Source organism: Vanessa atalanta, chromosome Z, assembly GCF_905147765.1.
Source record: "Vanessa atalanta chromosome Z, ilVanAtal1.2, whole genome shotgun sequence".
NCBI classification, from domain to species: Eukaryota; Metazoa; Arthropoda; class Insecta; order Lepidoptera; family Nymphalidae; genus Vanessa; species Vanessa atalanta.
Window position 1 is genome coordinate 14466744 of NC_061902.1, and position 16789 is coordinate 14483532.

The window sequence follows — 16789 nt, forward strand, 5'->3', positions numbered from 1 at the left end:
TGCTAATTGTATCGATCACAGCGTGCGCAGCCTCCTTCTCTCGATATGTTTTTGATGTAAGGCTGTAATTCATCTAACTATTGCTATTATATTTACCCTGTAGCAGGCTACAGGTAGTACCATCGATAGGGATATGTACGTATGTGGTTAGACTTTTATGATCTTTACATATATTATTCAGGCATAACGCGCGCTAAATAACGAAAAAAATTATTATAAGATTAACATTTTAGTGACTCTCTCCGACTAGTAAAACTTTATGAAATTAGAAGTCGATCAACGTTTACCCAATATTTAAGCTAAAAGTATATTTTAATATTGGGCCAAGCCATATTTGGGATAAAATATAGTATTATATCACTTTGCTCCAACAGGTAAACAACAGCGTCAACAGATTAAACATCGTCATATTTTGATAACGGTTTTATTTTTAACCGTTTATCGAAAAAGAGGAACATAAACTTACAACCGATATTTTATTATTTCACAATTTAATTATCACTACTCTAATCCTACCATCAGTTTTATTTAAAAAAGATTGAATAATTTAAATGTATTCTTTAAACCATTATAAACATATTTAACAATTAAATATTACTTAGCATTAAATATTATAATCTTATTGGCGTTTTAAATTGCTTAAACGACAATGGAGTATTTTTAGGTTAAAATTTAACTCGGAACAGACAATATTTTAATTACTAAGGATTAAATATTTGTGTTTTTAAACAATATTTTATACAAGTTTGAATATAGAGACATGAAAATACAGAGTCACGTGCAGTATGGATCGATAAAGCTGGAGCCCGGCGCGATGTTATTGCGACGTTGCCGATCTTATTTCGTTTTGTTTGTTTGCACTATCATAGTATATAAGCTTGATGTCCATGTATCTATTCATATAATTTTATTAACTATGTTATCATAAATTTAGTTTACTAATTAGTATTTTTAAGAGACAGCAATGTTTTTGGCAGCTTATTTAAAATTTTCTAACAATAGGTACTTTGCTGTTGAGAAATGCAACGGATATAAATAAAAGGAAAAAAGGTTTTTATTTAAACAATATTTATACTAAACATAACCTATTATTCGCAGTAAGTAGATGCTTTTATGTTTTAAATATGAGGATTTGTTGTAGGTATCCACTACTTCGCTACTCTTATTTAAATATTTTTCTACTATTAGGGATGGATTGTTAGGTTATTATAGTGACAGTGATCCTATAAGTACCTCTATGGCTGATCATATAAAAATAATCGAGTATCAAGACACACGTTCATAATCGTAAAAGAATATCATAAAGAAGACTTAAGTGTATTTATAAGTCGATCTGGTAGTTCTTGAGATTAGCGTATTCAATCAGAGAGATTATCTTGCTTAAAACATTAAATCTAGCATATTAGTTCTCATTTGCAACTCGTCTATAAGTAATACTGGCTATTAATTTTATGTATGTCGTCGCCATAGAGAAATATTTAAAAAATTTGAATATAGAAGGGAGGATGACAAATTGATTCTTTTAGAATATAACCGTGTGAATAGCTCTTTGTATTATGTAGTATTTGCCAGTGTCGTTAGACTTAATTGTATTTTTTAAAACAGCTAATAAAACACAGAACAGATAAATAAGTGCTACAATGGCCAATGCGGACTTTAGAAAGGATGTAATGCCGGTACGCCCAAGAAGCGTATATACAGCACATTCTTATAACCAGGTGACAATGTTCGATTGTTTTAACTATTAACTTTTTTTATATAAAATAGCACTGGGACTTGAAATGTCCTCTATTTCAGGGTACCAAAAACCCCTTGACTAAATAATCCAAAAATATTCTACAAAACAACAATACTATTAATCATTTATATATGTGATCGACCAATATACCAATGTGTTGAGATTTACTATTATAAACAGATATCCTATAAGCGCCTACGAATACGAATATATTGTCTTTATTTAAGCACTTTAATCCAAATAATTTATAGGATAGTTAATGTACCGAAACAAGTCAATTCAAACAAAATGATATTGAAGCTCGCAGATTAAATAAAGGTTTTTAAGCGAACCTATTACCTACGCTAAGTGTTAAATCGCACTAACCAATCACAACGTATTCAAGAATTCAAATTCAAATAGTTAGTTTGTCATATAAATGACGTTATCACGGAGAAAGAGATTACGGGCGTGGTCTTAAATGAATAATTTTGATAATTATTGCAATAACATTATTTACATGCATAATGTTTATAATTATAAACTCGTATAACGTATATGTATATATGATATAATAAAAATCTTGGCTTATCACTCGTATCGAAACAAAACAACAATTGCGTGATGGTAGAATATTCTATCCTAGTTCGTTAATAAGTCAGGGCTTATGAATAATTTAATATAAAGCCTTGAAGGTAATATTGGTAGGGCTTTGCCAATCCCGTCTTGATAGATAGGTACCATTCTCTCATTTCATATTATATCGCAAAACAGTAATATATAGTTTGTTGTTTCGTTTTAAAGGGTTAACAAGCCAGTGTTTACAACAGGCACAAGGGACATAAAATAGTTCCCATGGTTGGTGGCGATGTAAGGGATAGTTATTATTTGTGATAGTGCTATGTGCCGTTTTGAGCATCGGGTGACTTATTTGCCAGTCTGCCTACCAAATTAATTAATTGCGTATTTAATTAAATAATAAGTATAAAAAGTCATACACAAGTTGATTTGTAGGAGGAAACAAGTCTATCAACGTTCCAAGATTACAGTAAATTCCTGGAGGGTGGTCTCGGACAAGCTGAACTAGTCGGTGCTTCAGGCTGGCAGCCTCCTTGGAGAGCTCCGTTGCAACGCAAAGCGCCCTTCTACCCGGGAGATGACATCTTTCACGCTGACACGTGGCGAGAATTGGAGGTGAAATAAATGAATAAAAATTAGTTGAATATATAAATGATTATATTTAGATGAGTTAATATAAGCAACGAACATAATATTTGGTAGAACCACGAATGCAACTGCAACCGTTTTTTCATATCAGTTACAGGTTGTATTGGTAGTATAGAAGTGATATATATATAGGTACTACTTATATATATAGTAGGTACCTATCGAAATATTTCTTGGATAATACATTAACACTTGATTGTATTATAAGTACATACTACTACCTACTCTTCGCCGTATTTACGTAAAAATATACGTAGAGTTGAAACAAGATATTATGACTTAAAGCTTATATGATTAGCTCACGTAGCTCACTTTATTTATTGCGACTATTGTTCTTCCTAAAACCTTAGGAGCCACGTCGGTCGCTATGGTAGCGTGCGTTGTCTATGGACAGAGTACTAACATTAATATTTCGCGGTGAATAATATTAAGCCTATTGTTATCATATATTGCATCTGAAGTATGAAGGCAATTGTGGAATGTCACAAAGTATTGGTATTAACAAGTGCTTCAAATATTAATAAAGGAATGCATTTATCATAATTGCGACTTCTTAGATGTTCGAATTGGAGAATCATAAATAAAAAATGTAGCATATGCGATGGAAATGTAATCAATGGGGCAGTTATAGCTCGGACATGCTGTAGTACAAATTAAATTTTGTTTTTTGAAATTGTTAATTTAACTTTTTAAAAGGTTTTGCTCAAGTTTTTTCTCGATTTTTTTCGTTCTTAGAATGAATTTGTTTAGCGACGTCAGAGACAGACACAAGTAAACAATTCAGTAACCTTGCTTCTGTTTACATTTGGAAGCGCCTGTACACTTAAAATTGGTAAAAGGAAGAGCGACATTAGAACCTTAGTTTACTAGTTAGCTAAGCAAATTGAAACGAGAAAACCAATCGAACCATGAGAATATCGAAAGTTCACCAGCTTTCTAAAGGTTCTAAGGTTTATAGAATAATAATTTTCGCCACGTTTAATAACTTGCGATTATGTAAACTAAGTATTACATATTATAACGTATGATTACTAAAAGTAATGATAATATCAATCATAGGTTATAAAGCGGTAATCAACCCCTTTAATCTGGTTACCTTAATGGATCGAGACGGCGAAGCAAAACGGTTTTTGGATTAAAAGCCAATCTCTAAGTGCAGATTGGCCTGGGAAGTAGGAATGTTTTATACTTTAATGTATTTTATTTATACCGGTCAGGTTTGGTCTGATATTTTTTATGTCATTGGGAAAAGGATTTTTTTTATACTTATTCCGCTTAAACAGTCTAAAGTGCAAGTCAAGATGGCTCGCGTCTTGTGCTCGCTTATTCCGCTACTTAAACATGAACTTACTCTCGTGTACATTTTCTACGCAGACATCTTATATATAAGTAGGTACCTACCTACCATACCTTTGATATTGTCTACAAGATATGCTATTTTTTAAATGTAAGTTCAGAAACAAAAGGTCGCTGTCTGCCCACGATTAAGTAATTTTGATCAATCAGTTAATATTTAACACCTGTGTGGCATCATGTCGAGGAGTGTTACATAGAATAGTACACGTAGGTGTAGCATATAATCAATATATTCAAAATGTAATCAGCTATGCGCGCTCAACGCTTCCTTTCACTTTTAGGTTACTGATGGAATGGGAGGCGCAACCTATAATGTTTCCGTGACGCCGCACGGCACTGTCTGTATGCGGTTAAGGGATCGAGTTAAGTAAGTATTATGAACCCATTGTACGATGCACCGAAGACTTACCTAAGTATTAACAAATATTAACTAAAATTCACGTTTTTTAAATTATTATCGTGGTAGACGAAATCTGTTTGTTTGTTAAAGAGTATACATATTTTATGCCTGTTCAAGTAATTTTTGCAATTTTTTGAAGTGTCCAACAGTTCTATTCATATTTTATAATATGTCATATAAAGTTGTACTATCTACTAATATAGTGATATGGATAAATGTTTAATAACACAGTTTAGTAAATAGCTTACCTGTCAATAGGGTGGATATGACCATCGACGGGGCTGTGCGTTTGACTAACGCTAAAAATAATATAATACTTGCGTTATCTCGTTCTGGAGCCTCTGCCGCTCTCATCCACCCCAATGGCCGCGTCTACCAATATGGCTCAAGGGTCGAAATTCAAGCGAGACACCAGCAAGGAAACAACAAGTAAATAAATTAAAAGTATATTATTGTTAGGGCTTTGTTAGGCGTATTTTATATTCGTACATGACGTGTATATTCACTCGTTGTTCCTTACATTTTTTAAAATTATTTTTATATTTTTGTACCTATTTTTGTAGAAGAAAAGACAAATAAAGCTGTGCATCTGTATAATTACGTCCGCCCACTACTAATAGCAACCCACACGGTTTATCGATCCAAAATATAAAAGGTGTTTTAAAGGCATTATTTTATGTAGACTAAAAAAAATATCTTTACCTCAAAATACATAATTTTTGTATAAGAACCATATTTCGTTTTTTTTAGTGGTTAGTAGGCTCATCACAAAAACATAGGCGCGATAAGATTTTTTAACCACATCTCATTCACCCTAAGTATTGCTGTTTGGCGGTAGAATATTTGATGCCTTTTTTCTTTTTCTGGATATGTGTAAAAATGAGTAATAGTACAAGAGCCGGGGCTTAATAATGTAGTACAATATACTAATAACAATAACGTGTCAACATTTGCTACATAGTTATGCCTCTCTGTTAAGGAGCTGGCGACAACGCAGCGCTACTCTGGTGGCAGACGCTTCCTTAATATTTCCTAATATGACACAATTAACACAATAATTACTGTCTGGTCGTCATTAAGAATTAATGACAAATGAACAAACCAAATTACTTAATTTCCGAAGCAAATTACAGAAAAAAACATAGGAACACTTTTTTTAGTGGTATGCTGTATTCACAACATTTAACGTACAAAATGCAATAAAATAATAAATCAGAGAATAATTAAAAGCCTTTCTTCAATAAAACTTTTCTGTAAACTGCACTAATGCAAAGTGTACAACTGCAAATAAAACATTTAGTTTTAATCTAAGTAGCTCCAAGGCTTTAGTAAATATTTTATTTTCCTCATAGCTTCTATTTCCATTAAACTCTAAGAAAATATTCAAAGAAAGACGACGGCTGTAATGTTATATAAAACAAAAAGAGACAAGCGCGTAAAATACTTAGTTAAAAAAAAAATGATCATAGAAATAATTTTTTTTCGATTCACGTAAAACGTAATAGTTCAATTAATATGGAACTTGATATGATATTGTAAGGATCAGAAGTGGTTAAAGATAAAAAAAATAACAAATATGACAAACACTCTGTATTTCTATTTCTTACAATTTATTTAAGGAAACATAATGTCAATCAACACCTTAACAAAAACACACAGCGATTCGATAATAGAAATAAACGTAAACAAAAGAGTAATTAAAGGGCTCACGTGACCAGCGATCCGACCTCTCGGACTGTCGACAAGGAAATGTCCCTACAAACATCTGTTACCGCTCTTTTATATGATTCGGGTAGCAGCAAAAAAAAATTGTTTGTCCGATTTTAAAGAAGCTTAGCTTATACGGCCTCTCCTGACTGTAGGTCGCCCTCGACCGTAGTGCTACAGCCAGCAACCTCGGTATTTGATGTTCCTGCCTTCAGATTTTCATCCACGGGTTCGGATGAAGTATCGACCGAACTCGCCTGGTTGGAGTTTTCATTTTCGCCACCTGCAACAGTGTCGCAAACAACGCGACTGCCCGCCTAGCAAACATGCTACGGGTCCCTGGCGACTTGACAATAAAATTGTCAACGCCAATGCGACTTGACAACAATATGTCAACGCATGAGGCGACTCGACACCAAAGCGGTCGACGCCAGTGCGACTCGAGAATGATAATACTCGACGCACAAGGCGACTTGACAATAAAATTGTCAACGCCAATGCGACTTGACAACAATATGTCAACGCATGAGGCGACTCGACACCAAAGCGGTCGACGCCAGTGCGACTCGAGAATGATAATACTCGACGCACAAGGCGACTTGACAATAAAATTGTCAACGCCAATGCGACTTGACAACAATATGTCAACGCATGAGGCGACTCGACACCAAAGCGGTCGACGCCAGTGCGACTCGAGAATGATAATACTCGACGCACAAGGCGACTTGACAATAAAATTGTCAACGCCAATGCGACTTGACAACAATATGTCAACGCATGAGGCGACTCGACACCAAAGCGGTCGACGCCAGTGCGACTCGAGAATGATAATACTCGACGCACAAGGCGACTTGACATGTGTAGACGTTTACCAACGACTTTGTAAACACAGTCAACGCCATAGTACCGAGAACTCGTGGACGCCTTGATTAGCAAAACCAACGCCCGAGGACGCCTTGGTTAGCAAAACCAACGCCCGAGGACGCCTTGGTTAACAGAACCAACGCCCGAGGATGCCGTGATGAGGCAGACTGTATCAGCTCCCTTATCAGACCATCTGCATCTGCACAGAACGAAATACAACCACAGAGCAAATTCACATAAATAAATATTCCAAGATAGAAAATTCTTTGTCAGCGCTAAAGGATATCATTCAATTTGGTATACTTGTAAGCTAAACTGACAAAATAGCACAGCCTAAATACAGCGGATATAAAACAAGCAGATATGAGTACCAATCACCCGGGGCAGTTCCCGTCGGGGGAGTGCACCCTCATGACTCGATAGAGGTCTATGCGGACTTACATGAGACATAACTTTGCATGTGTGAGTCAGTACCCATAAAAGCATGTTTCAACCCAAACTAACAACAATAAGAACACGGACAATGTTTGCCCCGTAGACATACGCCACACACACTACGACTCGTCAGAGGCCAACTCGTGGCATGACCCTGCGTGTACACAGCTCCAGGACCACATGTCTAAGCGACTCCAAGACAGTGTCCGAGCACACAAACAAAGCACAACAACTCACATCAAATCCCAATCATTAAACATAGCAGAGCACACATCGGGAGTCCACTCTCCTTACCACAGAATTATGTATTCCGCAGCTGCTTGCGTTAATTTACCGTACGATCCAGCCACAAGCTGAAGCTCATAGCGACCGTGCGGAAGAACTCTTACCACGCGATAAGACCCTCGCATACAGGAATCCAGCTTCCCAGTCGATTGTGCCTGTTTTCTAACAAAAACCAATGAGTTTACTTCAAAAGTACGAGGCAACTTACGACCTTGGTTGACGTATGCATCTTGACACTCTTGATTCGCGCGCATTTCACGTAATACAAGCGGTTTTCTGGGCAAAGTCAGCTATGTAACGTCTAAAATAGCTGGCTAAACCCATGAACTGACGAAACTGCTTGACATTCTGCGGTTCAGGTGTGTCAACCAGAGCCCTAACTTTTTCGTGACTCGGCCTAACCTGACCTTCGCAAATTGTACGGCCTAAGTATTCGATCTGATTCGTTACGAAAGAACGCTTCTTTAAATTTATTGAGAAACCGGCTTTCGTTAATGCACTCAAAACTTGGCGGAGCAGAACAAGCCCCTTATCTACGGTTTTACTTAAAATAAGGACATCATCAATGTAGACAAGAATATCGCCAGATTCAATGAACTCGCGAAGTTTTTTAGCGATGATTCGCTGGTAAACTACCGGAGCGCGACTCGCGAAGTGTTTTGTCTAACAGTTCTTTAATTATTTCTCGAACGCGAAGCGTCTCGGCATGTGAAAGACGGTACGGACGGCAGTAAACTGGGGTACTGGAATTTAATTTAATCGACATATGCCCTGACAATCGTGTTTGCCCGCGCCGCGATGGCGATCTATCGTGAACTATGGCGAACTTTACTTTGAGAGGATCTAGTACTATCGCTCGAACTAAACGAAGAACGATGGGATCTACCACGAGAACGGGAGTGTTTGCGCGAGTATCGTACGAGTACGCGACTTATAACGAGGACGACTTGTCGACTTCGGTCACGCGAGCCACTTCGCGAACGAAACCGAGTACTACTACGCGATATACTACGTACCATTTTTGACAAAAACAACAAAAAAACAAAAAAAAGAAATGCGACTTTAAAGAAAAACAAACAAAAATAAGATTGTGGAGGGTGATATTTTGTTTCCTTTAAAAAGTGGGCAGCGTTGGTGTTCTTTATCCTACTTCTGATGTAAGGATCAGAAGTGGTTAAAGATAAAAAAAATAACAAATATGACAAACACTCTGTATTTCTATTTCTTACAATTTATTTAAGGAAACATAATGTCAATCAACACCTTAACAAAAACACACAGCGATTCGATAATAGAAATAAACGTAAACAAAAGAGTAATTAAAGGGCTCACGTGACCAGCGATCCGACCTCTCGGACTGTCGACAAGGAAATGTCCCTACAAACATCTGTTACCGCTCTTTTATATGATTCGGGTAGCAGCAAAAAAAAATTGTTTGTCCGATTTTAAAGAAGCTTAGCTTATAATATTATATTAGATTTTAGTTTATGCTGCATATTTTTTGAAATTTACCTTTTAATATGCCGACGACCCAAACCCTTCCACACACTGCACCTTAAACTCAATATAATCTAATTTGTATTTTTGTGAGTTTTTGTATGTATTCGTCTCACGCTCACTAAGACCTCTCAAAATATGCACTTGTTTACAACGTGCCATAATCGTTTTTCCAACTAATAAGATGAAAATGCGACCATCATAACCGAGGCTTAAGGGCCTGATAACGCATCCTAAGCAAACACGAAGCATCAGGATCGACTCACGACACAGCCGTAATTGTGAGATCTGCAGTTACACGGCAGCGTTGCCTCACGCGCGATTATGCCTGTATCATGTCACATGAATAGAAATTACAATAAGAAATACTAATGCTATCGATACCGATTTTAGTCGACGTACTTTTTCATTCATAATGCTACCTCGCAAAGTAGGACTAACCTAACCTAACACGGAAGTATTTTTCATATGAATATACTTATGTATGCATAACATTTTACTCTCCTCTATATACTCTCCTAATACGAATGAATTGAGTAAATGTCGTCAGTTAATATCTATAAAGGCGAGTAATTCGCTTATGATGGCTTTTATAATGGGTATTTCAAATATAAATCTTAGATTAAAAGTTTCATGTATTTTCAACAAAATATATACGCATTTAACAAATTGACATATCGGATCGAGCCGATCTGGGAAATTGAAAAAAGTAAATCGTGAATATTGGTATACATATTATATCCACGCCTGCTCTCGAGTACCAGACGGAGACGCATAGATTGCAATTTCACAAATTACCATCTCTTATAAAATATAAATAGATATCGATTGATGGTTATAGAACATTTTATTCCAAGTTATGTCCATCAATCGACCCATTTACCTGTTAACCTATTTAGTTATAGTTCCAACCACTATTCACCTATTCAACTATACAGTATACACCCACCCACAATCCAGTTATTCATTCCATTATATATTTGTCGCTATTAAGTCCAGAATTATTTTTCGTTTGTAAATTAATTTTTAATTTATATTTTTTGGAAAAAGAGATCCTAAATAAAATTATGTAAGAAATTATTATAAGCGACAATATCGCAATGGTTTACAGGCCGCCTGGCGATGTAAAAAGTCACAGGACCGATCCTGACCCCTTGGGCTATTGTCGTCCCCACTCCTGACACAAGTGATAAACTTAAAAGGGGTAAATAGAAATATTAGTAATTTGTTAATTAAATCGGGGCATAGCTGGTATTTGTAAAAAAAATACATTGATATTAGAGTATCTATACACATGAGGCCCACAAATTATAAATTACATAGCAATGTCAAAGTACCAATAAATATTTCGGGGAAAGTAAATAAAACTTCTTTGATATTAGTATGATTGGTCATTGTATAAAATTCTTATTGAAATATCGATGATTTGATATCAAAAATTTCTCGTAATTGTTCCTGTTCCTGAATTGTTGTAAGTGTTCGCAACAGTAAGAAGAAGGACCTACATTTACTCTTCGACACGTAATTGCGCGAAGTTGCCGAGTAATGTGGAAGTTGCACGTTCGATCTTGACACGTTGGGCTCCTGTCACTTAAAAGCTCAAGCTTTACGCTTAACCGTAGAGAGATGGGAAATATGTAATTGTTTTTTGAAAAAAGGTGTTGTCAGTATTAAATATTTATAAAATAAGTCACAGCAAAATATCATGATTATAATCTGTATAAGTAAGTAGGTACTATTTGGTTTAGTCATGTATGCAAAATATCACTTCAAATGAGATCCTTTATTTTGTCTGCTATTATCATTAATTTATAAATATTTTCTATATTTAAAACGATGTGTAATCATTGGTAACTTTAGTAACAACTACAAATGCCAACTACATATTATTAGAATGGAAACGCACCGTTACGTTCAACGATGAGCCGTATAGAATATTAACCTTTTAATATTGCGAATATTATTTAAATGGATTTTCACCAATGTTGACTTACTGTCATGTATGTTTCATTATTTATTTTGTATTGGACAACATTGTATCATTAAATATTTCAAATGAAGCATTAATTTGGCTTGGCTTTTTCATTTTCCTATTTAATTGCGTTTCGTGTTCGCTTTGAAGTATCACGATCCAATGCACTGCAACACTCATTGGACTTCAATTAAAAGTCAAAGGGATCGCTACCGGCAAATGCCGATATGGACATGGCTTTTCGCTTTGTGAAATTTTCTCTTTTAGGTCTGAAAAATGCAATTAGCCTAGGTACTCATTTTTAACACAATATTTGCACTATATATTTTACTTACTAATAATTGTTCAATCTTTGTTCTTCATTTTAATTTTACTATGAAAATCATCAATAAAAATATTTTTTTTTTAAACTTATGTTACGAATTTTATTTATAGGTATGCCAAGATGTGGTACAAGGGAGTGTCATTCACAGCAGAGCAATGTGCGCTGGTGTATTTAGTAGACGCTGCCGGAACACGCACTACAACTGACACCTTCCTCGACATGAGTCAAGATTTCACGCTTAACGTCTTCTACAAGTAAGCGATGTTTACTCCATCTGTAGTGAATTATATTTTTGCTATGCTAATACATGTATTCAACTGTGCGAAGTTGATCACTGTAGAATTTTGTTTTTTTTTTATTTATGAAAAGTATTTTTGATTAGTTACCAGTTTTACAATAACAGTTAGGGTTTGTGTATTATAGTATTATAATAGCATTAACCAATATAGGACACAAGTTTTTGATCAAGTGTAAAGTTAAAATAGCTTAACGCCCGACTTAGCACGGATTTAATTAAGGAATACCCGCGAGTAAATTTTAAATAAAACGTAAATAGTTTCTGATGATTTAACAAAGAAAATACTGAAATAATTTACAAGTCTTCAGTGTATTATTTCCCATAGTGTTGCCAACGCGTCAAAAGCTCGTACTGACAATAAATCCTTTGATTCATAGAAAATATTTATAAAACCTATATCTTATAAGTTCGTCCCTAAATCGATCAGCTGTCATACATAAATGCTACGCAGACATGATTTTGTATTTCAAATATAAATTCAAAGTTACAAAAAGTTTTAGTTTACAAAATTAGTATGCCGTAGCTTAAGCCTTAAACATTTTTAACTTTAACGTAACAAAAACAGTTTTCGATACTGATTTCGACAGCAAATTTATTTTTTCCCTTTTATCAGAACGCCCGACAGCATCTCAAAGCGCTTTCATTGTGGAGCGTGTTTGCCCGTGCCACGGAGTCCAGACAATTGAGTTGACTCTATTGTATAAGCAACACGATTTTCACAGTTTTATGCATAAATTTTGCATTCAGAATATGCTTTTCCTAAAAATATAAATTCCGTTATAAAACTTCATTTTTTACGCGGGTTGTGTTAATTTTAATTAATGTTTTGTATCTTAACTACATTGTATAATACAAAGTAGCTTCTCGCTGTCTGTCTGTGCCTATGTAGGTATGCTTAGATCTTTAAAACTACGCAACGGATTTTGATGCGTTTTTTTCAATAGATAGTGATTCAAGAGGAAGTTTTATATGTATAACACATGTGTAATATTGTACAAACACTGATTAGAGGTTTCTATTATAATGTCGTAAATAAACACTTTTTTTTCGTTTACATTGCAAACGATGGCTTGAACCCTACGCTGGGTGAAAAAGATGGATCAAAATAATGTACTACAGTATTGTACAACTTGAAAAAGGTCTGCAATAAATCCGCGATGGTATATGTCTATCTCTTAGGGACAACCCACAATAACCATTTTTTATCCTTTACTTATTACGATAAATAATGGCTTATTTACGAAGCTATTTTAAGCAATGCAGCATTAATCCTTATCCAATTAATTAAATTAAATACATTGTGCATTTAATATAGATCAATATAACCCTTTACAGCATGTTATATAAATGAATATTTTCGAAGATATTACAGTTAGGTACATTGTGTTAGTATATTTAGTATCAGCATTGCACTCATGCGAAGCACGGTCGGGGCGCTAGTTGGCAATTTTTATTAGTATTTGTTTTATTATTAGTCTTTGATAATTTTTTTGAGGAAAACCGACGTCCTCTACTGAAATATAAATATTGTATCGTAATAAATAACTGTCACTAGTGAATCTCGACACGGGCCGTCGTACGTGAACGAGGCGCTGTCTCTTCTCCAAGCTGTGCAGTACTGGCTTACTGACGATGGTACCGATAACTGGATCATTAATAATGTCCGAGTCAGTCAGACTTCGGATGGGCTGGTTAGGTAACTATGCATTTATAATCATTAATGATATTATAGTAATATAAATACATTGATTTCATCAAAACAAAAAAAAACCTGAATTTGGTCACGCCCTTTATTCTATTTAAGTATGTGTATGACCGGAGAAAACTTTTTTGTGTACTTATTTAGTATTTGCACGATCACCTGCAATGAGGCCGAATTTTTTATATACTTGTAACCAGTCATGACACCTATTTGAAAGTAAAATAAAAGTATTCTCGGGTTTGACGACGAGAACCATCTCAAGGTCTATTGAACCTTCATCGTTATAATACCTTTTTGAAGTTGGTTGTTGGCTTTGGTGGAATGCATGAGAGTGTACCTATCGAAAAAAATAGCGTTATAACCACATAGGTAGTCTCGGCATCCAAATTACCACCATAGCGAGAGGTTAGCTGCTATTTTTAAGACACCAAAGTAACCTGAAATGTGAAATGCGCCAGCACCTAGTGTAGTGTAATATAATGACTTTAAACAAAATGCACTTAAGGGCGATCCGATTCAATTTTGAGTATTCGCCTGCAGACGATTGCATTACGGCGATGCATTTATTTTTACAATGTCGAATAAAATATATCATTATAGGTTGCGTACTAATTAAATTATTTTATGTAATGTTCGAATCTGAACTGTTAAAATACAGGCGAATGCCGCGCTGATTAATAATTTAGTATCTGTGATATTACCATTTAGTACAAGTCAGGTAGCTTGTTACCTAAGCAATGGATTTCGGCGGTACCCTTGATCCCGATCTTATAAATAATGTTCGTATACTAGAAGGTTCCGACTATGGAATAAAAATGGGTCATAATACCTAAACAAAATAATATAGTGAACACTGATTGAACATTTTTAGACGTTTATTAAAATAAATCTGTATAATGAATTATTTTAAATTTAATTTTCATTGAATTAAAACAAATATGTAGCTTTATGTATACTTGCAAAAAAATCGCGAATAAAAATGTGCTGTATGGTGGTAGGGTTCATCGCTGCAGCCACAAATATCAGCTGCGGACTAGTCCAAGCAATGGTTCTGCCTCTATCACAAGCCCCTTCCTACATTGCACGGCCTCTCTCGGACAGACGCAACATCTCTTCGTACGGTGAGAAAATGGTTTTTTATTTGAATATTTTTTAAAACAACTGTTGTGTAAACTATATTTAATTTTATATAAATGTTTGTCAGCATCAATCAAGTCATCAGATTGAATTAGGACTAATCAATAGATCAATAGGCAATTGGTGTGTTTTCGGCCCTTGGACCTTTTTATCGTATTATTATTCGTGCGATGAGAGTATGAACGTATTCGAATCGAGTCGAATCTGGTGTTGCAATATTGTTACAATTGACATAAGTAGCAACTCAACAGGGAAAGTTTAATATTGTACTCGACAAATTGCAAAATGTATTACAAATTGATCACAATTATAACTTTGCAGGCGCGGAGAAAGGCGTATGCATTTTGATGGAAACTCCTTTATAGTTCGCAACGCTGGCCATTCTGCCGGCTTCGACGACAAGAACCAACTCAAGGTCTATTGAACCTTCGTCGTCGTTTCCAATACCTATATTATCATAGTATTCAATTTCAATCATTGTTTAACCAATGTTGTACAGAACTACGCAGGCTTTTATATCTGCAACATTATATCTATTATCTACGTCATGTAACTTTTGGTTAGCTTGAAACTAATGTACAAGCTCTACAAAAATTTCGGGTGTATGTGTTTGTAATATACTAAGATATTGTAGTTGTTAGTAATAGCCGGTTTTCTCTAGTCTAATTGCCGATGAAAATATTGAGCATATGTTGCTTTGTATGAGATTCTGTATGTTGATGTCTAAAATTGGTCAGAATTATTTTTTTGGAAGCAATTTTAATTTGACTAAGTCACTCTTGGTAGTTAAGAACTATGACCAAAGACTCACTAATTATTAATATTTTTGGTGAAAGCTGTTTAAAATGAAGTTGGTGTCGCTTTAGATGAATGTTTATCATCGGAAAAATAAAACACCCAATGCCATCCGATGAACTCCCAACCAAATGGCTTCCACGTGCAACGCCGACGAAGCGTTCGATGTCAATATAGCTGAATGTTTCTCCATTAAATATTATTAACAACTATAAATATATATACGTTTTGAAAGTATATGCTGCCAAGACCATTTGTACCGCTATATTCCATAGCAGACTGTAATAGTGAATAAGACTACAGTTGTATGTTAAGTGTTAGATTAATCAATGTTCCGTAACGTGTTCTATGATCTATCATTTTTAATTTGTATTGGTTTTTATGATTTTACCACTTCGTAGTTACTAAAGAGTATTTATATTATCCCCATACGTGCAGTTGATACTTTTCAACATTTTATTTAATGCGTTGTTTGCACAAGCGTTACGTAAAGTCTGATTTCCAATGTTTTGGTTGGGTTTTGGATTACTATAACTTGATTTTTTTTCACATCGCATTAAATTGATACGATTGCCTAAGTGTTATTCCGAACTTGCTTATACATAATGTATTTCTCAGTACTAAAGATAACATGATAGTTTAAAGAGAATTTCATCCTTTTACAACAAACATGTTTAAATAACCACAACACAATAAACGCTTCTTGGCAGTCAATTAATGTTTTATTTAAAGATATATTCAAGATGCACGGCTTACCCGGCTTGCGACATTAGTTTCATTGGTCCCAAAACATCAAGTATGGAAATAATTATCGTATGTTTATCAAATAAACTTTTTTTTGGTGATATTTTCGTTTTTCTTAATTTATAACGTCGAACACATAATCTTATAAAGTTTATTTTTGAGTATAAAAACCACTTAACTTGATGACAAAAATGGTTTTTATCAATTTTGTTTTCCGTACATCGATTTTTCTAATAAATTTGAACTTTGAGAGAGTGCACATGAGCTGCCTTAGCAATTTCTGGAAGCAACGTATGTAAACAAAAATAGCACTGAAATGATTTAGCTT

At 34.8% G+C, this 16789-nt stretch overlaps 1 protein-coding gene across 1 annotated transcript; it reads left to right on the plus strand.

The window, feature by feature from the left end:
* Positions 1 to 1549: 1549 nt before the first annotated feature.
* Positions 1550 to 16562, plus strand: LOC125076157. The gene is made up of 8 exons (XM_047688146.1): positions 1550 to 1718; positions 2732 to 2911; positions 4582 to 4667; positions 4959 to 5129; positions 11896 to 12039; positions 13639 to 13779; positions 14784 to 14906; positions 15244 to 16562. The coding sequence occupies exons 1-8, from the start codon at positions 1641 to 1643 to the stop codon at positions 15344 to 15346; spliced, it is 1026 nt and encodes a 341-aa protein (XP_047544102.1). The 5' UTR covers positions 1550 to 1640; the 3' UTR covers positions 15347 to 16562.
* The last annotated feature ends 227 nt before the right edge of the window (positions 16563 to 16789 follow it).